Source organism: Pleurodeles waltl, chromosome 7, assembly GCF_031143425.1.
Source record: "Pleurodeles waltl isolate 20211129_DDA chromosome 7, aPleWal1.hap1.20221129, whole genome shotgun sequence".
NCBI classification, from domain to species: Eukaryota; Metazoa; Chordata; class Amphibia; order Caudata; family Salamandridae; genus Pleurodeles; species Pleurodeles waltl.
Window position 1 is genome coordinate 412,717,808 of NC_090446.1, and position 27,031 is coordinate 412,744,838.

The 27,031-nt window shown below is 42.8% G+C and overlaps 1 protein-coding gene across 4 annotated transcripts in view; it reads right to left on the reverse strand.

Moving 5' to 3' along the window:
- The window catches only part of RALGAPB (Ral GTPase activating protein non-catalytic subunit beta), a 1,713,320-nt gene that overhangs the window by 1,082,532 nt on the left and 603,757 nt on the right, over window positions 1-27,031 (reverse strand). For all 4 annotated transcript variants that reach the window (XM_069243900.1, XM_069243898.1, XM_069243901.1 and 1 more), the window contains one exon: window positions 11,844-11,991. In XM_069243900.1, coding sequence (XP_069100001.1) covers window positions 11,844-11,991 — 148 coding nt within the window. The remainder of the gene's footprint in view (window positions 1-11,843; window positions 11,992-27,031) is intronic.

Genomic DNA, 27,031 nt, shown 5'->3' on the forward strand with positions numbered 1-27,031 from the left:
TGGGAAAGAACCAGAATTAATTTAGGGGTGACTGTGTGGTACTCTCTTTTAAATCTCCAAAACTGGTCGAAGACATTTTGAGCCACCTAAGCCCACGGAAGATTACGGACTATGGCACCATATTGTTGCCTCTGGGCTTCTTCTATACACACAACATTGACCAGGTCCGTCTTGGTTCTAATTTTGACAAACAAACAACTAGGTCGGAAAGATACTATTCGATCCCAACCAAAAATAGATTTCTTGGCCTCTCTTTGGAAGGTGTTGATTGACTATCATTTGATCAGGAAATGGGTGGGCCTACGACTATTATGCTAATCCCAGTTTCCGATCCATCCAAGATTGGGCATGGTTTGGTGGAGAGCAATGAAGATGGACAGATGGAGATGGATGTTGAACCGAGTCAACTTGCTAATAACGTAGTGCCAATAAGTGGATTCTCCATCCAGTCAAAAGACATAGTAACCAAACAGTCTTCCGTGGGTCAAGGGACTAAAACTGGGGGAGAGGATTACTTATTTTTATTTTGGAATGTGGCGGGTCTGCGCTCGAAAAGTAAGAATGAAGACTGGTTAGAATATATTCGATCCTTTCACTGGGTGAGTTTACAAGAGACTTGGTCCGTGGACCCTATCCACATAAATGGTTTTAGGACACTTCACACACCCGCCATTCCTTGCATACAGGGCAGGGCAAAAGGTGGGCTGTGTACTTTCATCTCCAATAAGTTCAACTTAATTAAGGACGTAAGACTAATCTCGAACTCATTTTATCAACTGATCTCATGTAAATAAAGAATCATTGCACAAATGATGATTATTAACTTTTACAATAATGTTCCTCAACAAAGTTTTTTTTCTGTTCTCAAGCTCTTGCAGGAAGAGTTGGACCGAGTATGTAACTCGGCGCATAATGAGACTTTTATTGTGTGGGGAGGGGACTTTAATACACATTTGTGTCCTCGATCCGTGGAAAAATTTTGTCTTTTTGGCATGGGTGGAGATGATGACTCATACCATTTTACACATAATCATTATGGTAATTTGCTGAATAAAACGTTGTTTTAATTTGATCTCCTTCTGTACAATAGTTTAAATCATTGTAAACCACAGTTAAAACCCACATTCAATGGCAGACATGCTAACACAATAATTGATTTTATATTATTGTCTAATAATTTTACTACTTATGTGTCTGAATATAAAATTCAAGATGCTTTGTTTAGTGACCCCTACCCTCAAAGCTTAAGCATTATATTCTCCCAACCCAACACTAAACACAAGGAACCAACGGAGAAGGTAGAGAATATAGAATTGGGAATAAGAAATGGCTACACTATCTGCTGGTCACAGCTTGAACCTACGCAGTTCATGAAACAATTAATGAGCAAACTCCTCAAAGAGTTTGAAACTTGTCTTTCAGACATTTGCCCACAGGCTTGTATTAACGCTTTCACTGCAATAACTACTGAAATCAAAAACTCTCTTACAGTTAGCTTTGGCAAATCTAGACCTTGTGTAGGCAAAAGATGGTTTGATAGTGAATGTACTCAAGCCTATAAAAATCTTAAACAGTGCTTACACAGACAAAACCCTGATAGACATGATATCAGCCTTCGAAGGAAGGAGTATAAAAAGGCCATAAGAAGAAGAAAACAGAATTTAGAAAACGAGGCTTGGCATTCTCTTCATGAAGCAAGCCTTAGGAATGACAACGTTAAATTTTGGAAAATTGTAAACTCTCCTTTTCTGTGTGATGGAACATTACCATCAATTGAAATAGCCATTACTGAAGAGGATTGGGTTTCTTTTTTCTCTAGTATATACTCTGCTAAAGAATTAGTCTTGGAACCGAACTCTCGGAGACCAGTTTCTCAATCTATTTCTCCACCATTTAGCCTCAAGGAGGTTATAGAGGCAAGTAACGCTAGCAAAAGCGGGAAAGCGCCGGGCCCAGATGGAGTCCCAAGTGATATTTACAAGTCGAATGTTTCACTTTGGGGCCCACTATTAACTCAAGTTTTACGTGCCTGCTGTGCCACAGTCTTTATACCGACCTGGGCTGAGTCCATTATTGTTCCTATCTTCAAAAAGGGAGATCGTCAAAATCCTGCATGCTACCGCCCAATCTCTCTGCTTGATACTCTTGCAAAGATTGCTGGACGAATTGTTTTAAACAGACTACAAGATTGGACGGAGGAAAATAATATTCTTTCGGACTTGCAATATGGCTTTAGAGCTGGAATTAGGACCATGAAGCAGGCTCTGAACTTAGACATTATACTCGGTAAATACATAAGGGCCAAGGCCGGAGCCTTATATTTCGTGTTTGTCGATCTGACTTCAGCATTTGACTGTGTAGTCCATAGTAAATTATGGCCTATTTTATTGGACATGGGGGTAGACCTAACTATTGTTCATTTTATTAGGGAACTGTACGCTGGAGCTAAAGCCAAGGTGTGTTATGGGCTTCAGGGTGAATGCACCTCAGCCTTTCCTATTGAACGGGGGGTACGACAAGGCTGCGTACTAGCGCCACTACTGTTTGCCTTATATATTAATAAATTAGAGGGGGTATTATCTGATGCTTGCAGTGACCTCCCACAAGTTAGTTCTCAAAAGATCCCAGCACTCCTGTATGCGGACGATGCCGTTTTGATGGCCTGCACGCCAGTAACATTGCAGAGGCTACTCATAACCTTTGATAAGCATATGGAAAGCCTTAGGTCTCAGAATCAACCATTCTAAAACTTTCTCGATGACATGTGGTAGAAATTCCATTAAGAAACCCCAGATTATGCTAAAGGGTACGAAACTAGACGTTACAGGAACTTTTTCATATTTAGGCATCACGTTCGATAATGAAGGGACATGGTCACAAGCCATAAAATCAAGGAATCTGTCATTCACTAATACTGTCATGGCTATAAAAAAACTTTACGAAAAAGGTTGGTAGAGCGACTCCCAAGGATATGATTGCATTGTACAATGCAAGATGTGTTTCTCTTGCATTGTACGGGGCAGGACACTGGGGATATAGGAACTGCAACAACCTACAGCTAGTTGAAAACAATGTTTTAAAGTTTATTTTAAGCGCTCCAAAATCTACCCCTACACTGGCATGCCATATGGAATTGGGGGTATCATACCTTATAGATTTAATTCGTATCCAACCAATCCTATTATGGCATAAAGTATGGACTTCTGATTCCGCTAGGCTGAATAGGGCCATCATAGAAGATGCATTGGCATTATCTTACCCGCTGAAAATTCCATGGCTAAATTATATAAAGATTTTTTTTTACAGAGCTGGGCTATCCTGAATTATATTCCACTCCGGTAAAACTCGAAACAATTTCCAGGAAAGAACTGAAAAATATTTGTCTTAGTCACCTGGCCGATTTAAGATGGGCCACTGAGGCAAAAAAAAACCAGCATAATGAGGAATTTCACGTTGCAACAAACAGATGGCATGGACCATATTTGAGTAATGTACTGAACCCAAGGCATTGGTTTGTCCTTACGTGCCTAAGATTAGAGATTTTCCATCATCTTGTTAGCTTCCCGTGTATTAATGACTGGACCCCTGTCTTTGTAAAATGTCCCTGTGACTTAGTGTCTGAATACACATTCTCTTTTTTTGTAAATTCTACATAGACCTAAGGAAAGCGTTTGTGACTCCATTTTTAAAATCAATGCATTTTAAACAATGTTGCCCTGCCTTTAATTACCTTCTGTCCTTACCATCAATTGTGATTTGCAATGGAATAGCTTTATTTTTATGTGCAGTGATGAAGGCCAGACCATATTATCAAATTATCTAGATAGGGTTTTCATATTTGTATACATTTTAAACGTATTTTATTAATGACAATAGTCTTTGTTTTAAAACATACTCTTATACTGATTTTTTCTGTCATGTTTTTGAACTGTGGCTTTTATGTGAATTTATTTAACTCCTTGTAACGTAATCTTGCTATACAGTCCTTTTAGATATGGTTTGACTTACTGCTCTCATTCTATTTCAAATATTGAGTGATGCTTTTAATATGAATTATCTGCTTTTATGATTGTTCTATTCAATCGAATAAAGTATTTTGATGATGATGATGAGTGACATTGAAGGCAAAACCTAAATGGAGTCTGTTCCATTAGGGGTGTATAGTTCGATGCCACATGGAGGCGGAAGGCCCTAAGAGGGCCTGAGAAGGCTACGTCAGCCCTGAAGGGCTGTAAATCAATTCCGGGTGTAAGCTAGAACTGGAGATAAAGTGTAGAAGACTACGCAATCAAAACAATTCCCATGTGATAGAAAGATGGAGAGAATACCATTTTGGAATGTATCGAGCCGAGAACCCGAAGCGAGAGAACACACGTCCGAACCCGACGGTGGAGAGAAACAATCTGAAAAAGGACTTGATGCCCAGTATTACAGATAGGAGAAGTCACTCGATCCCATGGCTCAAAAAGCTTTTTCGAAGATAAACAAGTTGTAGCACTCCAAACCCAACACTAGACTGGCGAGCTTATGCACAGCATGTGTATCTACAGCCACACATGACATCAAACATGTATTTCATATATTTATTGGTGCAATCCTTAAAGACTTAATATTGAATAACGGTTCAACAGCTCATGAGTAGCCTTGCTATTGCCAAACAGACATGACAATGTTTTGATTATCCACCAACGTTTGTCTTTTCAACACAAAATCATCATGTGGTGCCATCACGGTTTATATTGGGTGATCCTAATAGCAACACAAAAAAAAAAAATACCACGGAGATACATTTCACAATTCCTAAACAATATGCTTTATCTGGGTATTCAAAATAATAGCAGTTGTTCAAAAGCTAATGAGCTTTAAAATGGACTGTACACGGAAATGCAGATCAATAATGAAAAAACATTACAAGGCAAGATTTTTGGTCAGCCAAACAATGTGAAAATAGATCCAAGACTCACAACCCTTATCTGGGATGCTCAGTCATTATCTTATAACAATTAATCAGTAATTATCAAAAAGCAGTGCCCAAACATTAACACTGATTCACATGCAATTATGTTATCCATTGTACATTCAAGGACCAATCATTTAAATGTGAGGAAAAAGCACAATACTTGCCTGCAGAAGTATAGTCGCCAAAATGTTTTACACTTTGTCTTTTCACTATTTTTCATTTCAGTTTATGCTTTAATCTTTGTCAGCTAATTTACTTATAAATGATAATAATTTTCATTACTGGAAATGCCTTGAAAAAGCAATGTTCTTACACTTATAAGCAAGGAATCTGTGTTGTGATTATTAGATTGTAGTAACAAGCACTGTGATCGAACCAATTATACTGCTGTGTTCAGTAGGCAACAATTAGAACAGAATTTAAAAAGGAAAAAAATAGGGCCACTGGGAGGCAAATCGGCAAAGAATTTAATGAACCTTTTATCAATGATCAACATTTAAGGATTACACCAAGAAATTAGATGTTTTCCTGAATAACAAGCAATCACGTATAAAACAACATGAAGCGATCATTTAGTCTTAATGTTAAGAATTTGAGATTCAGAGTCAATAGATGTGCTCGATAACAATGCTGACCATTTTGTTGAAAGAAAACCAAACCCCTTGCCATTTTAATCCCTGACTCAGTCTATAATCCATCTCGCACACACTTTTCCACTTGATACAAACCACCACCATGAAAAACCAATTTTACAGACAGGTGGGACTGTATTCTCAACAGGCTATGTGGCAATTATCAAATTCTAAAATTAGTAGACATCACACACACATCTTTATCCAGCTCCCAGGGCAACATGCAAACATTAAAAACAATGATATTTCATCAAATGTAGTGGAATCAGCAGACACTGAAAAAGCAGTCCATGGGATGCCTTTGCCTAATGATAGATCTATATTTTTGGGACATGAGGTGCTGCTACATGTCAACAATAACTTGGAGGGGAAGTTCCAATCATGGAATGCCACTAAGCCCTTTCTTGGACATGCATTCAAAGTGCTGTAATCATTAGTCGGTCCCTATGACAGGGGCAACTTTCTCCTAAATTTAACAGACATTCTGCCATTTTCGAAAACAGTTGTGCCAGGCAAATTATATTATGAGGGTATGTTGCTCCTTTATTCTGGGTCGTGGGTGGCATCGACATCCATTAACATGTTGAGTACAGCCTTTGCTGCATAAACGCAGGAAATGTTTTTTTTGCTACACAACATTCTTGAAACTTCTTAGGTGACAATCAGTTTTGCTGCAACTGAGCTGGTACAAGCACTCAGCTATTCTCATTTTGGAAGTTAGATATTTACATTTGTCGCCAATCAAGTCAATCTCTCTGAAAAGCACACTGAAGCTAAATTAGGAGCATTATTTGTACATCACAGAGGCCAACAAAACTGCTTGTGGTCTGTGACCTTCCAGAGTACTTGAAGTGGTATTTTTTCCTGCTTTCTCAGTTAAATATATTCGTCCTAAATGTGTAAAAAAACAAGGTTTAGTGCGATAAATTTGAAGGTCAGAGCATCATGCCGGGCTTGAACCTTGACTTTTCACTGAAATTATTCACTAATCACTAAAAAGCTTATTAGCTAACGCTGTAAATACTCACTGATGCTTGAAAGAATGGGAAAATGTATTCCTAATAAACAACACATTTATATTAAAATAAATAAACAAAAGCTCTTTACCTTACATTTCTCATGCTGAGGCGTGCTGCACTTTTGACTTGCATACATACACGAACAAATTTGTACAGAACACTTATTTATGGAAATAATTTATAATTCTCAGCTTCTACTGTTTACATACAGAATGTACGTGAAGGCTAACAGTCCGATTTTTGTATTACATATCCACTAAGCGGGGCCCATTGTAAAAGAGCCTTGATATTAAACATTAACAATTTATTAAATCCTAATAAAAAGTAAAAACACTTCGAAATGCTAATGGGTAAATCAAAGTAAGAGAAAAAAGCACACTCAGAATGAGAACAAACAAGTTAACCAGTGTTTCAAGCAGGCTTTCATTTCCTTTTGAAACTGAAGGCATGGGGTGAACTATTTGGGAACAGACTATTGTGATGGCCACTCTTGACGACATAAATTTGGTAATCTTTAGCTTACTTACCTGGTTCTGCCTTCAAGCAGTATCAGAATTCACACAAAAAAGAAGCACAATGACAAACCCGACTTTTTCATAGGAGTCAACCAGGCAAGACAGATTTAAAAAAGGGTTACAGTGGGTTATTACAAGTTGAAACTTCGCAAATGAGGTGCTCCACATGAATTACAAGAATACGTCGTATAAGTGACCACAGAAACAGCAAATGTTCATGAAGAAACAAGCTGGCAGGTGCGTATCACTGAACAGCACCTTGAGATGCAAGCACTATGAGCAAATGAAAAATATATATATATAAATCTGTTTAAGACAATACGCTAATTTGTGGCACACAACAGCAGAAACTGTCAACAGACCAAATGTAGACAATAACAAACACTAAAATCTAGACAGTATTTGCCAGCTTTGAAACTCCGTTTTGGAGTACAGTAGTTTCAACTACGGTCAACACTACCCACAGTTATAGACAGTGTATATTCTTCCAAACATCAGGCTGATTGTTTTAAATTGTTCTAGGGCAAAGATTTCAAACATTTATACTGTGTGGGGGGGGGGGGGGGGGGAGTGTTCAAATGTACTGTCTGCATACCTCTCTAATGAAGTTAACAATAGCAGAGCAGCCTGAGAAAATGTATGACCCCAATAAAGAAGATGAGCAATGTCCTGTGTGTGGATATGTCTGAGGGCTGGCAGGGAAGGGGGCCTGTAGAGAGACTCCAGATACGAGGCTCTACAAGTTTCACATCATTCCTTCTAGGTTTAGCTACATTCTACCAGGAAAGGGCATATTGTGACTTTCACGAGCAGTGAGCTAAATATTTAGGCACCGCTTGTTTCTTTTGTTAAATAAACTTGTTGTAGGAGCCAGAGGTAAAAGAGGAAAGCACTGGAATAAAGCCAAAACAAATGTGAGCGACATGGGAGGATGTGGGAGGAACGGAATGCTGCAATAAAACGCAGGTAGCTACCAGCCTAAAACACCCACAGTGAAAAGTGAGCAACAAAGAATATCACAAGTAGTCCGTCACAGCAATAGAGAAAGAAACCAAAGTGAAATAATACTGTAGTTGGCCACTGCTATGAAACAGAAAAAGGAGGGAGAAAAATGCAGAACTGACCACTAGCGAGCAATAATTTTTAAAAGGACATTGCAAACTACAAATTAAATCGCTTTAAGCGATAAGAAGTATCCTAAAGTATACACAAGGTCAAACGCTTATGTTCAACTTAAAAATGATCTGAAAAGCAGATATTATAAAGGTTTTTGGTGCAGTAAGTTTCTTTAGTTGACCTACCCAAGGCCTTGCAACAGCAAGACAACGAATACAGTATGTGCACATCACAAGAAATAAATAAGCAGCTTCTACATGGGTCTCTCTGAGCTTGCAATTATTTCTTGCGTTTTTCGCTTTCACCTCTTGATTTGTTAATCATATATGAGGTTTGCCTTAGTAAAGTTTTCACTAAATTTTCCAAGATGCCATGGAAATTATGCTTCTAAGAAATATGGTTACAAGTATTATGCAGAAAACACCAAAAGGAGACCCAGGAGAGATTGAAAAGACCCGCGAGTATTCACGTCCAAATCATAACTATTACACACAACAAAATACCCTGGTCCAAAGCAAGAAGCAAGGTAGGAACCTAGCATATCAAAAAGGTAAGGACAAAATCCTTCACCCACCAGAGGTGGCATGCTTCATCATAAGGATTCTCTTCACACCGCAATAGCAAATCATGGTGTGTGGCACATCTCTAATCGGGAGGAGCTCTTCGGACGTTTTAGTGTGTCGTAATTGTAATAGACTGGCTCAGTACATGTGTACACCCTATAAGTGAGGCACCCTGTACTGAGTCCAGGCAACCCTTAGTGATGGTGTAGAAGGTTATAGATAACCAGAGCTCTCCGAGGGATAGCCTGGAGAGCAGATAAGGCTTATTCAGGAGGGTGTAAAGCAGTTGCAAATACCACACAGGTCAGTCAGTGATGCACACACAGGAAAGAACCACACCAGTGTTAAAAAAAAAAAAAAAAAAAATTTAAAAAAATCTATATATATTATAACACATACACTAGAATTAACTTTGGCATATCTCCTAACTGGAGTTATGATCATACAAAAATATACTTAGAAAAAGGTATGTACAGGCATGTAACAACATTGGAGGGAGGGAGGGGGGCAGAAACCATATAGTAAAATATGGACTATAAGAATCACTCCCAGCCCAAACTACCACTGAAGGACCCTTAAGACTGGGGAAGAGTAAGTAGATAGGATTTCCCAGGCGCCTGTGAACAAAGTTGTAACGCCTGGTCAGTGTCCATAGGATAACATAGGAAAGTCGCTATTGGAGTTCGCGTTCTAGGAACAATCCCATAGAACCCTGATGAAAGCTGTTAGGACAAGGGAGGTTGGATAGTGTCTAACACCCCCCCTCCTTCCCTAATGGATACTTAGATGAAAGAACACTGGCACTGGGGTCCTGGTTAGCAGGATCCCAGTGCACTACAGTCTAAACACTGGCACCAGGCAAACAGTGGGGGTAACTATTCCAGAAGGGTGCTACTTTTGTACAGTAGTTGACTGTGTGATAGCAAATGGATGGTGAGGCTAGCAGAGTGTGAAAAGTGCTGTGGTGCAAAAAATGGTGCAAACAATCTGATAAAACGAACTCCAAGACAGGCGTTAAACTTTATTCATGTCGACCTGGGTTAGGATTTAAAATAAGTGTGTGAACTCGGCAGCTGTCAGTTAGACCAGCCTCCATGTCTCATGGTCGACATGTTTCTGCCATTAGAACCCTCAGCAAAGGCATGCAGGCATTAGTACTCCTTTAATAGTTTCTCCAATTTGATAAGACGGGCAGTGTATAAGAACTGCCATATTAGGACACACTTTGAACAAAGGGAGTGAGGCTCTACAATGGCCACTTTTTGCCTTCAAACACAGCCAAAACCTGATGTATATAGGAGACCTCACCGCTCCCCTGGGTGTGTTAATCACATTGTTTACATCATTTTTTGCACCACAGCACTTTTCATTCTCTGTTAGCCTCACCATCCCATTTGATCTCAGAGTTAACTACCACACACTAAAATATCCGAAGAGCTACTCCTGATTAGAGAAGGAGTTGTAGCCCACACCGTCATTTGCTATCACGGTGTGAAGTGAATCCCTATTTTGAAACATGCCACCTCTGGTGGGTGAGGGATTTCGTAGTATAGAACAAAATAGCTTTGTGACACATTATGTTCCTAACTTGCTTCTTGGTTTGGACCCAGGTATTTTGTTGTGTGTAATATAAGTGTTATGCATTTATTGCTGGTATGTAATATTTAACATTATTTCAAAATGTACTAGCAACACAGGCATCTCAGCTTCGCTCTGGCCCACGAGAGAAATGCACTACAAGGCTAGATGGTGTTATTTTGGATCAGGTTAGATCCATTGATTACCTGGGTGTGAGGCTTACTGATTCACTCCAATGGGAGGAAAAGGTCAGCAAGAGTGCGGGGCTTTTGCAACATCGGTCAGCATCCATACTGCGCCTTTATAGGAGCACGATGGCCAAAGCTGTATCCCCAGCATTAAAGATCTATGTGGCCAAGGCGCAAGGTGCTGCTGCCTACGATGCAGAGATTTGGGGCTTCTCCGATAGTAGTAGAATAACTAAAATCGAGAATAGTTTTGCACAGGCCCTATGTGCATGCCCCATTAGCACCCCATTAACCCCCTTGTTTCTAGACTTGGGGTTTAAACGAATGGCCGACCTAATCATTTTACGACCTTTGCTGTACTGGGTGAGGCTATGGATAGTCCCAGAATTGGTCGTATATAAGTCCTCACTTCTAGAATTGTTAAAATGTTCTAATTCTACCTCCATCCCATGGATCAAACACGTATCTAGCTGGTTTTGCACATTAGGATTGAAAGACTTATGGGAGAACCCCCACCAACTTGAGAAGTCCCACGTAAAAGCATTGAAGCGCGCTTACTGGTCCCATATACGGAACAACTATATTTCTCATAAACTTAATGGTTGTTTAACTAATCTCTTTATTGATTTTAAATGGTACCCAGAGTTCGAACTATACCTAGATTTAATTCCTGACCTACTAGGCAACGGACTGTATGCCAGATTCCGTTTTGGAACATTACCATTGATGACCCTGACGAGCAGATGGGGATCCAATACCACTTCTGACATTTGCCCTGTGTGTGGTAATTCCCCTGAAACAGTAGAACATTTTATGTTTTTCTGCCCTGCTTACTTAGTCCCAAGGTCCAAATGGATCCGCAAAATCTGTCGGGAACTGAAGATAAGAAAATGTGACCTAGCCTTGAGGATTTTAAAAAGTCACAACTCTAATGTGTTAATATACGCAGTAAGCAAGTTTTTAGCAGCGGCTTGGCGTATACGCAACTTTCACACAAACAATGACCTTAATTGATTTTTAAGTTGGACAATCAGGGATTCTATTTTATTTTATTCTATTTTTAAACTTGGTTGATGGTAGTTTTGTACTGTTTTATTTATGATGATTGCTTATTTTTGTATTGTATTGCTTTGATGGTCTGCTGGCCGAATAAAGCTTATTGTGAAACACACAGGCATTTCTGATAGGAAGAGGATTAAGCATGACATCCAACTAACACTTTGAACAATTTGCATTTGACAACAAGGTTTAACAGGGATAGAAAACACAAACCTAATATCATTTGGGTATTGTCGGGATCAGTTTCCGTTTGGAGGGCTCCAATTAATATGTTTACAAGCCTGAGCTTCAAAGAGAGAAATGTTACTGGTATTTCACAGGCAGAGCTTTCATCATTGCTGAATTTTCCTTCAAGGAGAACCTAAAATAGCACGAATTACAATTAATTCCTAGACAACACACTTATTTACAAACAGAAGGTAAAAAAACATAAATCTTTTCAATTAAACGTTGTCTGTGTATGGACTATGACCAATCATAGTTGTGGCTGTAATTGTTATGTGAACATTGAGAACAGCTGTCAAGCTTAAGACAAATTACTGTGGCATCAAAGGGAGCCCTGAACATTGACTCTAAATGACTAGCGTACATTACTTAAACACCAATGTCCAGCATTTGCTAAGCACATAAATATGTCAAACTGAATCACTAGAATTACTCACGAATGTTAATTAAAAAAGGTTCCCTGCAGTAATAACTGATCAATGATGAGCAACATCAAATTTATATCTTCATGAAAAAAGAAAACTTAGTTATGTTCCTAGGAATTCTACATTTCCTGTACCCAAGGATATAGCAACAGTGAGACGACAGGCTGGCCACAATGTGCTGGAAATCCAGATGGTCAGTGGGGTTGGGAAGAAGAGGAGGAGGTCCATGAAATATAAGAAGGATCACTGTTCGCAGTCAAAATCTGCCTATCAAAGGTCAAAACACTTCTTTTGCTATCCTATTTATAAAAAGTTCTCGTTTCAGGTTTCTTGATAGAAAGTAGTTGTAGGAAAATGGCTCCCTGTTGCAGTTACCCCCCACTTTTTGCCTGATATTGATGCTGACTTGACTGAGAAGTGTGCTGGGACTCTGCTAACCAGGCCCCAGCACCAGTGTTCTTTCACTAAAAATGTACCAGTGTTTCCACAATTGGCACACCCCTGGCACACAGACAAGTCCCTTGTAAAAGGTACCAATGCTACCAAGGGCCCTGTGACCAGGGAAGGTCTCTAAGGGCTGCAGCATGTGTTGTGCCACCCTAAGGGACCCCTCACCTAACACAAGCACACTGCCATTGCAATTTGTGTGTGTTGGTGGGGAGAAAAAGGCAAAGTCTACATGGCATCCCCCTCAGGATGCCATGCACACAAAATACTGCCAGTGGCATAGTTAAGTTGCCCTTCTAGCAGGCATTACAGCCGTAAGGCAGGGTGCACTATACCACAGGTGAGAGCATAGCTGCATGAGAAATATGCCCCTAAAGTGTCTAAATCAATTCTTAGACATTGTAAGTGCAGTGTGACCATACTAAGTATATGGCCTGAGAGTCTATCAAAACAAACTCCACAGTTCCATAATGGGTACACTGAATACAGGGAAGTTTGGTATCAAACTTCTCAGAATAATAAACCCACACTGATACCAGTGCTGGATATATTAAAAAATGCATGGAGAGGGCATCTTAGAGTTGCCCCCTGTATTTTACCTAATTATTCAGTGCAGGACTGACTGGTCTGTGCCAGACTGCCACGGAGACGAGTTTCTGACCCCATGGGGTGAGAGCCTTTGTGCTCTCTGAGGCCACACACAAAGCCTGCATTGGGTGGAGGTGCTTAACACCTTCCCCCTGCAGGAACTGTAACACCTAGCAGTGAGCCTCAAAGGCTCAGGCTTAGTGTTACAATGCCCAAGAGCACTCCACCTAGTGAGGTTGCCCGCCCCCTGGACAACCCTACTTTTGACGGCAAGTCCAGAGGAGATAATGAGAAAAACAAGGAGTCACCACCTACCAGTCAGGACAGCTCCTAAGGTGCCCTGAGCTGAGGTGACCCCTGCATGAAGAAATCCTCCATGTTGGTTTTGGAGGATTCCCCCAATTGGAATAGGGATGTGCCCCACCTCCCTTCAGGGAGGAGGCACAAGGAGGGTGTAGCCACCATCAAGGAAAGTAGCCATTGGCTACTGCCCCCCAGACCTAAACTTACCCCAAATTAAGTATTTAGGGGCTACCCTGAACCCAGGAAATCAGATTCCTGCAACCTACAACAAGAAGAGGGACTTCTGACCTGAAAGCCCCACAGAGATGATGGAGACAACAACTGACTTGGCCCCAGCCCTACCGGCATGTTTCCAGACTCAAAGAATCTGCAGAGCGACGCATCCAGTCGGACCAACGACCTCTGAGGACTCAGAGGACTGCCCTGCACCCAAAGGACCAAGAACCTCCAGAGAACAGCGGCTCTGCTCAGAAACAGCAACAAACTTGCAACAAAGAGACACCTTTAAAGAGACTCACACTCTGCACCCAATGCTCCCGGCTCGAGTCCAGGACAACCAACACCGCAAAGAGGACTCCCTGGCGTTTGCAACGACGTGGACACCCTCAGCCGACCTTCCTGCACCCCCACAGCGACGCCTGCATAGAGGATCCAGAGCCTCCCCCTGACCGTGACTGCCTGGTAAAGGAACCGCACGCCTGGAACAAGAACCGCACCCGCAGCCCCCAGGACCGAGAGGAACCACCTACCACTGTGACCAGCAGGCGGCCCTCATCCTAGCCCAGTCGGTGGCGGGCCCGAGAAGCCCCCCTGTGCCCTGCCTGCATCGCCCGAGTGACCCCCGGGTCCCTCTATTGCTTTCAATAGCATACCCGACACCTACTTTGCACACTCCACCCGGCCGCCCTTGTGCTGCTGAGGGTGTGTTTTGTGTCCCCCCCCCCAGTGCTCTACAAAACCCCCCGGGTCTGCTCCCCGAGGACACAGGGACTTACCTGCTGGCAGACTGGAACCGGAGCACCTCTGTTCTTCATAGGCCCTGTGTTGCTGGTGCTGTGGTTTTGGGGTTGCTTTGAACCCCCAACAGTGGGCTGCATATGCCCAGAAGACTGACTGTGTTAGTGCTTTACTTACCTGAGAAACTAACCAAAAACTTACCTCCCCCCAGGAACTGTTGATTTTTGCAGTGTCCACTTAAAATAGCTATTTGCCATTTTTACCAAAACTGTGTGTACTACTGTTTCAATTCGAAGTTCTATACTTACCTGTGTGAAGTACCTTGCATTTTATGTACTTACCTCAAATTTGAATCTTATGGTTCTAAAAATAAATTAAGAAAATATATTTTTCTATATAAAAACCTACTGACCTGGAGTTAAGTCTTTGAGTGTGTGTTCCTCATTTATTGCCTCTGTGTGTACAACAAATGCTCAACACTACCTTCTGATAAGCCTACTGCTCGACCACACTACCACAAAAATAGAGCATTAGTATGATCTACTTTTGCCACTATCAACCTCAAAGGGGAACCCTTGGACTCTGTGCACACTATCTCTCACTTTGAGATAGTATATACAGAGCCAACTTCCGACAGTAGTCCACCAACTTGATAAATCGTGGCCCACTAGACGTTTGCCTATCCTTGAATATCAGCAAGAGAAAAGGCATGAAGGGCCCAGAAGGAAAACATTGCAGCAAGTCCACTGCACTTAAACGTCAATCTCTTTGAAGTTCATTACAGAAAGAAGTAACTTAACAGTATATAATTGAGATTTCGAACTGACATTTTTTTGGAGTGCCTAATAAGAATCAGCAGGCATCAATGCGGTAACTACGGCATGCTTTTAAAAAAAATAATAATAAAAAAAAAGGTGGAAACATTTACAAAGAACACGTCCCTTGAGGGAGAGAAAGGGGCATGCACCAAATCTCACCAGTTACCTCCTTCCCTTCCCACCTTTTGCAGTCAAAGTCCAAGTTGTGACAAATTAACTGGTACTAGAGCAACAACACCAAAATGCACCTGCTCAAGTCCTTTGGCTACCCAGGGAGGAAGGGGGAACAGCTGGTGCTCAGCTGGCATCCCTCAACTTTCAGGTTCTCTCAGAAATTTCAAGAAAGGATGTTGTGAAAGCTTCTGTGCACAGATGACATAGGCAGTACTGGGGACTCAGTGTGCAGCCTCCAGATCTACATCAATTGATAGGTGCAGTAAGGAAATGAGCAGGACCGGCCACTTCCATTACTAATACCTCCTAGAAAAAACTAACAACCATGATGTCATTAAGACTGGAATTCTTCAGGTGCTCTCCATGAAGATGATTTAGGTTGCTCACTGGCAGGTGAATTTATACACCAGAAAGAACTGACAGAGCTTGATGAATGTCACACATAACACACAGAGATAGCATGGCCAAGTGATCTCTCTAATCTTCCCTGATCGGTAATCCACAAGGACCAGTCGGTGGTAATGGGGGTAGTTTTTTCTCTAGGTTTTCTATGGAGACAGTGTTGTTTCCATAGCTTCAGTGCCCCAGATCTAAGCTATCCTGTCATTCGAGAATGGCACTGTGAGCTTTCTCTCTGGAGGCCAAAATGTGGAAGTGTGAAGTGCTGTATGCTGTGACAAATGCTCCTGCCACCTACTTGCGACTAATGATTTTGATCCAGGAAATGGGTAGCCCAATATTACCCGCCAGTGTTTGGTGCAATCTGAACCCCCAACCTACCATCTATTGTTAAAATCTCATCCCATCTCATTCAATTTTCAATAGTACAAAACAAGAGAACTGCTTTTCCACATTATCTCCGCCATCCAGCAGGCCTCCTTCCATTGCACAATGAATGCAATTTCTGAAGCTTCATAGCAAAAGTCAGTCACTTTACATAACGTATCCACCTCCTTCATCTAAGAGAACTTGCGCAAACCATATCACAGATTCATCACATCCTTTGACGCTAATGTTGCTGGAGTGGGAATGTCTGTTGCATGAACACGCACAGGCAAAGCCAATAGGTCTCACCTTTGAAAGAGATATTTGCTTTGCCAATGTCTGTTAGCCATGCTATACCGCAGCACCATAGGACTGTTTCTTTCCAACAGCGAACAGGCCAACACAGAAAATGGGACAGAAAGAAAAGCGATATGACAGGGTCATAGCACATTATTTTCTTTATGGCAGGTGGAGGACAACACAGACAATGGGAGAGTGGGAGGTGGTACGTAATAAGCAATATGGACAACATAAATGTGAGGGTGGGAGGGATTAAGCAATACAGGCAACAGGATGTGAGGGATGGGAGATAAAATGCAACAGGGGAGGGGTGTTGTATGGAATAGGCAACAGGGACAAGAGAATGTGGGAGGTAAGAAGCAACACAACAGGAAGAAGAAAGAAAACAAAAATAGTACTTACCAATCACAGCATGACCAGCGGAAGGACACCGATCAAGATGAAGCAATAATAACTTGGTCCATGCTCCACATGAAACAAGAGGAAGTGAAGCCGGCATGTGATAGCCAATTACGAGGCAGCAAGAGAGACAATGAAGCCATTTAATTGTAGGCAGTGGGTGTGTTCCAAGCCCGTTATAGAAAACGAGCACAAATGCATGTGCTGTCGCAGGCGACACCTAAAAACACATCCATTCCTAGGTCCAAAATGCCCAACTGCATATAAACTGGTATCCTGACTTTCCATTTGGAACCTGGTGTCATGCTAATCTAGTAGATCTTTTGTATGTTCGCCCAAATATGCATAATATTGTTTGCACATTTCCAGCCTGGGGCATGGCTTAGTTTGTCTGCAACAAGTATTTTCAGTATCAGAGGTCCTAAGCACACACCTTTTACGATACAAACAGATGTGCACATAAATGAAGCCAGAGTAAAGCTTTACAGGAGCTGCACAGTTTAAAAGCCTTGTTTAGTATGGGAATGACCGAAACGGATGCATATAGCAAAGTGTATATATTGATGCATCTTAAGCCGAAGGAACTGAAGGGGCACATAAAATACGGGGCCTCGGTTCTACAGGGTGTTTTGAAGAATAAGGCCCTATAGCAATCAGGACATGGAGATTTATCAGATTTTAATCTATTAATGTTGCCAATAACCTCCTCAGGTACAATGGATCTGTCTAGGGCTTCAGCTTGACCCTGAGGACCATATACTGAGTATATGCACGGGTACAGTTCTTGGCAGCTTCAATATATACAGGATCTTCATCACAAAGCATCTTACAAAAGCATTTACAGTTCCCAGCTGTATAGTTATCCTCTGTCAACAATAACCACCTCTAATCGTGCAACTCAAGAATCCTTTCCCTGTGCAGCTAGGCTCTCAGCTACGCAGCAATGAGTTGTCAGCCTTTATTTTGCAATGGTCCAAAGTAGAGCACAATCCACCTTGTCCAGGCCTAGGGCACTTCAGTGGCCATGTTTTACCACCTTAATGTGCACTTGTGCTTTCCTCCATAGAGGGACAGATGGTGTTCAAGGTGTGCTTAGACTCAACTCTCACCTTTTTCAGGTGTGATGCAGCCAGTGTAAAGGTCCCACTAAGTTTCTCACTGAGCGTATGAAGGAGGCTAGCCTGGTTTTTAGTGAGTACCTTGGGTACTTACACAAGGTCCAGTTAACCCTTATTAGTGGAATGAAGTAGTGTTCTAGCAGCTTAGGCTGATAGAGATAGCTATAGCAGAGCAGCTTAGGCTGAACTAGGAGACATGCAAAGCTCATGCAATACCACCTATAGTCACACAGTACTTATACACAAGTAAAGACAATACTCAGTGTTACCAAAAAAATAAAGGTAGTTTATTTGGGTGACAGTACCAAAAATATCTTAGAGACAATACTCCTTCTGGAGGTAAGTAGTATACACAATATATACACTAGACACCAAAACAAGGTAAGTAATTAGACATAGGATAGTGCAAACAATAGGAAATGGTGTAGATTGCAATGAGAGAAAATAGGTCTACAGACAACACAAGCCATATACTAAGAAAGTGGAATGCGAATCACAAATTTCCCCCTAGACAAGTGTAGTGAATGCAGAATCACTGGGAGAGTAAGAATACAGTAAAGGTAAGTACATTAACCCACCCCAGAGCCCAGAAAAGCGGGAGTAAAGTACTGCAAGTTTCCTTAGGACACACTACAAGTCGTGATTAGAGTTATGGCAAGAACCAACCAAGTATGCAAACAACAAATGGCGGATTCCTGGACCTGAAGACCTGCAAAGGAAGGAGACCAAGTCCAGAAGTCGAAAGAAGTTCCAGGAAGGACAGGAGCCCCTGACAGCCCAGGAGAGGGTGCAAAAGAAGAGTCCCCAGTTGGACGAAGACTGCAGAAATGCACTGTAGGAAGATGTCAGCGTGTTTCTACATGATGCAATGGATCTCCCACGTCGAAGTTGGATGCAGGCGAGTTTTGGCGCTGGATTCCTCCAACAAGCCTTAGCTCCGGCAAAGTTGTGTTTTGCGCCAAGTAGGCGCTATCTGGACCCAGGAGGGACCTGGAGGCCTCAACTCTGTGTGAGGAGGAAGAGGGGGCTCTCAGCACTTCAGAGAGCCATCAGAGCACCAGTTAGCACCCACGGGAGTCCCAGTAAGTGCAAAATGTAGTTGGTGCAGCACTACTAAGGAAAGTCCCATGCCACTGGAGAACAACTCAGCGAGTTGAGCATCGCAGGATAGAGTATTGGGGACCTGGGCCAGGCTGCGCATTAAGAAAATTTGCAAATAGTGCACAAAGCCCTCAGGAGGTGAAAAAGATGCAGTGTACAAGGGTACTGCCGTTCTGGGGGAAGGCAGGGTCTTACCTCCTCCAAATTGGGACAGCAGGACCTTAGGACAATCTGTGTCAATGGGGTCCACCCTCTGTGTTCCAAGGAGCATGCTCGTTGCCGGGAGAGGAGTCCAAGAGAACCAGTCGTCGACTTAGAAGGTGCCTGCTTCAGCAGGGGAGTGACTCCGTCACCCCACGGGAGATTTCTTCAGTCCTTCAGCTGCAGGGTGAAGACAGGGAGTCCTCAGAGCGTGCACACCGTGGAAACTGTTGCAGTTGCTGGCTGGAGCTGAAGTTGCATAGGAAAAGTAGCCCTTCTGAATACTTTGTTGCTGTTACAGCGGTTCCTGGAGCAGGCTGCCGTTGATCTGAAGTAAGAGGATGAATTATTAGTTGCAGAGGATTCCTGCTGGAAACCTGCAAAAAAATCTGAAGAGAACTCACAGGAGAGACTCTAAATAGTCCTGAGAGGGGGGATTGGCTACCTTATCAGGTATGGACCTATCAGGAGGGGTCTCTGACGTCACCTGCTGGCACTGGCCAGTCAGAGGCCTCCAGAGTGTCACTATACCTTGCAAAGCAAGATGGCTTAAGTCTGGGGCACACTGGAGGATCTCTGGGCAACACCCCTAGGGTGGTGATGGACAGGGGAGTGGTCACTCCCCTTTCCTTTGTCTAGTTTTGCGCCAGAGCCGGGACAAGGGGTCCCTGAACCGGTGTAGACTGGCTTATGCAAGGAGGGCACCATCTGTGCCCTTCAAAGCATTTCCAGAGGGTGGAGGAGGCTATCCCTCCCCAGCCTGTAACACCTATTTCCAAAGGGAGATGGTGTAACGCCCTGCTCCCAAAGGAAATTCTTTGTTCTGCCTTCCTTGGATTGAGCTGCTCAGACCCCAGGAGGGTAGACCCTGTCTGTGAGGTGGCAGCAGCTGTAGCTGCAGTGCAAGCCTCAGAGAGCTGGTTTGGCAGTACTGGGGGTCAATGGTGGAGCCCACAGGATGCATGGAATTGGCTCCCAATACCTGATTTGGAATGGGGGGGGACACTTCCATGATCTTAGACATGTTACATGGCCATATTCGGAGTTACCATTGTGAAGCTACATATAGGTATTGACCTATGTGTAGTGCACACGTGTAATGGTGTCCCCGCACTCACAAGGTCCTGGGAAATGGCCCTGAACTAAGTGGGGGCACTGTTGCTAGTGCAAGGGTGCCCTCACACTTAGTAACTTTGCACCTAGCCTTCATTAAATGAAAGTAAGACATATAGGTGACTTATAATTTACTTAAGTGCAGTGAAAATGGTTGTGAAATAATGTGTGCACTATTTTACTCAGGCTGCAGTGGCAGTCCTGTGAAAGGGTTTGTATGAGCTCCTTATGTGTGGCAAAAGAAATGCTGCAGCCCATAAGGATCTCCTGGAACCCCAATGCCCGGGGTACCTAAGTACCATATACTAGGGACTTACAAGGGGGATCCAGTGTGCCAATTTAAATTGGTAAATGAAGTCACTAGCCTATAGTGACAAATTTAAAAGCAGAGAGAGCAAAAGCACTTAGGTTCTGATTAGCAGAGCCTCAGTGACACAGTTAAGCACTATACAGACACACACCTTAGGCCATAAACTATGAGCACTGGGGTCCTGACCATGAGACAGGCAAAAACATACTGACATACAGGTATGAATGGGGGTAACATGCCAAGAAAGATGGTACTTTCCTGCAGCGTATCTCACAGTACTGCTACAGCCACGCCCTCATCATTTTCAACATGAAATCAATAATAATTTCCTCAATCTCTTTTGAGCACAACCGCATGAAACAGATCATTAGGCCTCCACACGCCTCTAAAGATAGGTGTTTGAACCTCTGAGGTGATGAGGAAATCAGTGCATAGTCTGAGAGGGCAATATGGCCTATTATGAATTACTTTAGCTATAGCTAAAAGTTGCTGCCTATCAAGAAGTGGTCTAAGCAAGCACATGTGCAATGTGTTACAAAAGGAAATCTGAAATCGTAACTGACTGCTGAGTGCTCCATATGTTAAGTAAACCGCCCCCCCCCATCCTGAAACTGTCTCACTACCACCAAAACTCTGATTGTATTCGATATTCAGGACCATCTATAACAATATTCAGATTTCCTCCAATCTCAATCTCCACAAAGGTAAAGCTGTCCAAAAAGGCAGATTTAAATGAACACTCAAGTTGTTTCACACATATAAGGATGCTATGGAATGTATATGAGAACCTGTGTGAAATATCACAATTTAAGGTCTGACTGCCTCATCGGAGACCACCTTCCTACTATTAGACTGAAACCCCATAGCAAATAGAATCGTCACTCCTGGTTTTTGGGGGTATCCAAGAATAAACATTGTACTGGAACTTACACTGAAAACAGCCTGAGCCATTCTGGTTTAAACAGGCAAGTCTCTTTAGGAGAAGAAATTTCAACCTTTGCATTCTTTCAGGAAACTGATGATCGCCAAATGATTAACTGGAGCATTACACTTTTTCACATTTAGATTTACGTTTTTAAGTAAATCAATGAACAACAAGAATAGGCACATATAATACCATGCCTATTAAGTTCAATATAACTGTCAACACTTGAATCTGTCTCTGAACATGGCCCTGAGACTGACTCTGCATCTGAGGCAGAGAATCAAGTTAAAGAGTCTAGCAGTGAATTTTTTGTCTGAAAAGATTCTTCTGATGATGAATTAACTATCAGTGCAGATGAAGTGCCACTTTTAAAAGAGGACACTGATAAGCCAGTAGTGCAGCAAGAGCAAGCTGGACTGCAGACAAGGTTTAGAAGGCTTCCCATTGTAAGTGCTGAACCCTGGGTTGCCCCTAATATGGTTCAGCCTGTTTTGCCTGCCTTTAGTGGTATTGCAAGCTGTACAGTCAATACAGAGAACGTTTTGCCTATCAATTTCTTCTTTCCAACTGTTTATTGATTATGTGTTTTTGGGTGATATTGTTGAGCAGACTAGTACTTAGTACTAGTTATTAGTATGCAGAACGGCTTTTGTGGGACAACAGTGCCAGACTTAAAACCCACTCTAGGGTTACCTGGTGGACCAAAATTCTCCATGAAATTGAGCAGTTCTGGTATTTAACTTTGTTGATAGGATTGCTAAGAAAACCATTGCTATCTTTATATTGGTCTACTAGTCCCTTGATGGCAACTGCTATATTACCATTAACTATGAGTTTAGATCATTGTTTGCTTCTGCAGTGGATGCTGCATTTTGTGGCTAATTCTACAGCATTGCCACAAGATCTTCCTGATTGTGACTGTCTTTTCAAGATTCGACCTGCTCTTGACCATGTACTAGATTGTTTCACAGAGATCTATGTTCCACAGAAAGATATAACTGTGGATGAGCCTCTGGTCCCGTTCAAAAGCCATTTGGTTGTTAGACAATATATTAACAGAAAGAGTGCATGTTATCATATTATTAAGATGTATAAGTTGTTTGAAAGTGCCACTGAATATGTGTATAATTTCAGGGTGAACACTGATAAGAATTATTCTCTTCAACTGACCCAACATCCCTTGCCTTCCACGTAAGGAGTAAGTGAAACAATTGTGTGGGAGCTTGACAGAGGACTTCTTTAATAAAAAAAATCATCACCATCTCTATATGGACAATTTCTACACAGGTGTGAAATTATTTAAGTAATTGTTAAAGGTGGACAATGATGCACATTCTGAGCTTCTGTGTTAAAAAATACAAATAAGAAAAAGTGCCTTGTGTAGTAATTCACTTCTTGCTTTGAAAATTTCAGGTAGAAGAGATGTCCACATGCTCACAACTCTTCAGGATTAAAGTACTTCCCCTGTGACTGTTTGGGGATCAGGTGGCAGAAGTGTGCAAACCTGTGTGCATTTCTACACTATAATAAGCACATGTGAGGTACAGAAGGAGTAAATCAAAGGTTGGAGCCTTACAATACTGCTCGAAAGTCATGTGTATGTTATAGGAGGTTGGCTGAATGTAGTTTACTACATATATAATGTGTACTGCAGACTGCAAGAAATAAAATAGAGTCCCCGATTATAGATCTACTAAACATATCATCTGCTACGGTAAGAATAATTGTGGGGGACAATTTTAGTTGTCAATGTGAGCCATTGGAAGCAGATGGTTAGGACTTTACAGTAGAAAAGGACAACGTTTGGTCAATTCCAGAACCAGAAATTCCCTCCATCAAGAAATGGACACCCATGGCCGTCCAAGTAAATGCCCTTACTCTCAATCAGGGGCTCCATGCCTGTAATCATAGATCAAGCTCTGACAAAAATGCTAACCACATATTTAACCCCATAAACAGCACCGGTCTTATTGACTATATAATGCTGGATGTAAGGTTATGGCCATATATGATCAATATGACAGTAATACCTTGCCATGATAGTGATCACAATGCCCTTATTCTGGCCCCGGAGATATTAATACACCCCACATCTAACAACTAGGAAGAGCCATTAGACAAAAGTCTTAGAGTGACTAATAACAGGGGTAGAGTTTAATGGAGTACAATAAGGCACTACCAGTCTGTAGGAGAAACATATAGGCTTGCAGCTAATGGCATTCAGGGTTGGTTTGCTATTGATGGATTTGTTGTGGGAAACATGGGGGTCTCTGGGAGGGGTCTGCAGTGTACATAACTAGTCGTGTTAAAAGCTAAAGAATCATTAGGTCGAGCGTGCAAGTTCTCTTGCCTGTTGAAATCCATCTGTGGGGTTTTTCACCACGCACATCCATCACCATCACTCGTTCATGGGCTTGCCTTTAAAAAATCCTTTGTTGTCATTGGTAAATGCTTTACATTTGTATCTCCTTGGGGCAGTTTTGTTACTGCCTTGGCTATCGACCCTGTTACATGGATAATTGCACGTCTGCTGATACGTTTGACTGCTAGCAATCTTCTTTTTCCCTTTGTGTCTGTCCTTCACGCTCCTGTCAGCTGTGGTGCTTTGAATCGGCTTGCTTATGTCAACTGTTTTACTTTTCATTTTCAATTTATGTAGTACGAAAAGTCCCGTTAGGAATTTACAGCGCTAATAGCTCTAACTCGAGACCAGTTGCACTGTAAATGCTTGTTTTTTCATTGAGATCAAGCAGGCAGTAGAAAGCTCCCCCCGCACCCACGCCTTTCCTGGTTCAATAAACAAGCTGGAGCCCCTAGGATACCACTTGTTGATGCAATAAAGAAATAAGACAGACTGCAGATTTAAGTCACCGGAAGGGCATTTAAAAATATTACTAACAACGCAAAAAGAGAGTAAGACAGAGGGAAACTTTAAGGTCTTCTGACTGCTGCAAGGAGGAAGGATCACCGTTCCTTCTGGAATATAGTGTCAACTGGTAGCAGAGAGGGTTTTTGACACATAGAAAATAACATCTTTACTCGGCCTGAGCTGGTCAAGCCACATGAGGGCAGAAACCTGTCTGAGGGGTGGCAGCAGAGTGGGTTGCCCGGAAAAACCCAGAAGACTTGCAGGAGCAACACTGGGATCCTCTAAGTAAACCCCAGAGTGCATGGAATCATCCACCCAATAACAAACAGTATTGGGGTATGATTCCAACATGTTTGATACCAAACATGCCCATGTTCAGGGTGACCATTATGTAGCTGGACACAAGGGTAAAATGACTTACCTGCACTTACGAAGTCCAATGTAATGTAACTGGCGTTCATAGGGGCACCTCTGCTCATGCAGGGGCGCCCTCACACACATGGACCTGCTCCCTCCCTCTGGGCTAAGAGGACCTACCATAGGGGTAACTTGCAGTGACCTGGTGCAGTGACCTGTGGTGAAAGTGTGCATGCACCTTTTCACGCAGGTTGCAATGGCAGGCCTGCAGACCCTTTATGCATAGGCTCCAATGGGTGGCACAATACATGCTGCCGCCCATGGGGAACCTCTGGTTCCCCGATGCCCTGGGTACCTGTAGGAGGCTGGACTGGCTTGTAGTGAGTACCAAGGGGTACTTACACCTTGCACCAGGCCCAGGTATCCCTTATTAGAGTAGAGGGGTGTAACTAGGCTGAACTAGGAGACGAGTGAAGCTCCTACAGTACCACTAGTGTCACTTGCACAATATCATAAGAAAACACAATACACAGATATACTAAAAATAAAGGTACTTTATTTTTATGACAATATGCCAAAAGTATCTCAGTGAGTACCCTCAGTATGAGGATAGCAAATATACACAAGATATATGTACACAGTACCAAAATATGCAGTAATAGCAATAGAAAACAGTGCAAACAATGTATAGTCACAATAGAATGCAATGGGGGCACATAGGGATAGGGGCAACACAAACCATACACTCTAGAAGTGGAATGCGAACCACGAATGGACCCCAAACCTATGTGACCTTGTAGAGGGTCGCTGGGACTGTAAGAACACAGTGAGGGTTAGACAAATAGCCCACCCCAAGACCCTGAAAAGTGGGTGCAAAGTGCACCTAAGTTCCCCAAAGAGCACAGAAGTCGTGATAGGGGAATTCTGCAGGAAAGACCAACACCAGCAATGCAACAACAATGGATTTCCAGACGAGAGTACCTGTGGAACAAGGGGACCATGTCCAAAAGTCACGATCAAGTCGGGAGTGGTCAGATGCCCAGGAAATGCCAGCTGTGGGTGCAAAGAAGCTGCCACCGGATGGTAGAAGCTGAGGATTCTGCAAGAACGACAAGGGCTAGAAACGTCCCCTTTGGAGGATGGATGTCCCACGTCGTGAAGAGTCGTGCAGAAGTGTTTTCCCGCAGAAAGACCGCAAACAAGCCTTGCTAGCTGCAAAGCTCGCGGTTAGAGTTTTTGGATGCTGCCGTGGCCCAGGATGTCACCAATTGCGTGAGGGGACAGAGGGGGCGTCCAGCAAGACAAGGAGCACTCTCAGAAGCAGGCAGCACCCGCAGAAGTGCCAGAACAGGCACTACGAAGTGGAGTGAAACAGTGCTCACCCGAAGTTGCACAAGAGAGTCCCACGCCGCCGGAGGACAACTCAGGAGGTCGTGCAATGCAGGTTAGAGTGCCGTGGACCCAGGCTTGGCTGTGCACAAAGGAAATCCCGGAGAAGTGCACAGGAGCCGGAGTAGCTGCAAAACACGCGGTTCCCAGCAACACAGTCTAGCGTGGGGAGGCCAGGACTTACCTCCACCAAACTTGGACTGAAGAGTCACTGGACTGTGGGAGTCACTTGGACAGAGTTGCTGAGTTCAAGGGACCTCGCTCATCATGCTGAGAGGAGACCCAGAGGACGGTGATGCAGTTCTTTGGTGCCTGCGGTTGCAGGGGGATGATTCCGTCGACCCACGGGAGATTTCTTCAGAGCTTCTAGTGCAGAGAGGAGGCAGACTACCCCCACAGCATGCACCACCAGGAAAACAGTCGAGAAGGCGGCAGGATCAGCGTTACAGTGTCGCAGTAGTCGTCTTTGCTACTTTGTTGCAGTTTTGCAGGCTTCCAGCGTGGTCAGCAGTCGATTCCTTGGCAGAAGGTGAAGAGAGAGATGCAGAGGAACTCTGATGAGCTCTTGCATTCGTTATCTAAGGAATTCCCCAAAGCAGAGACCCTAAATACACAGA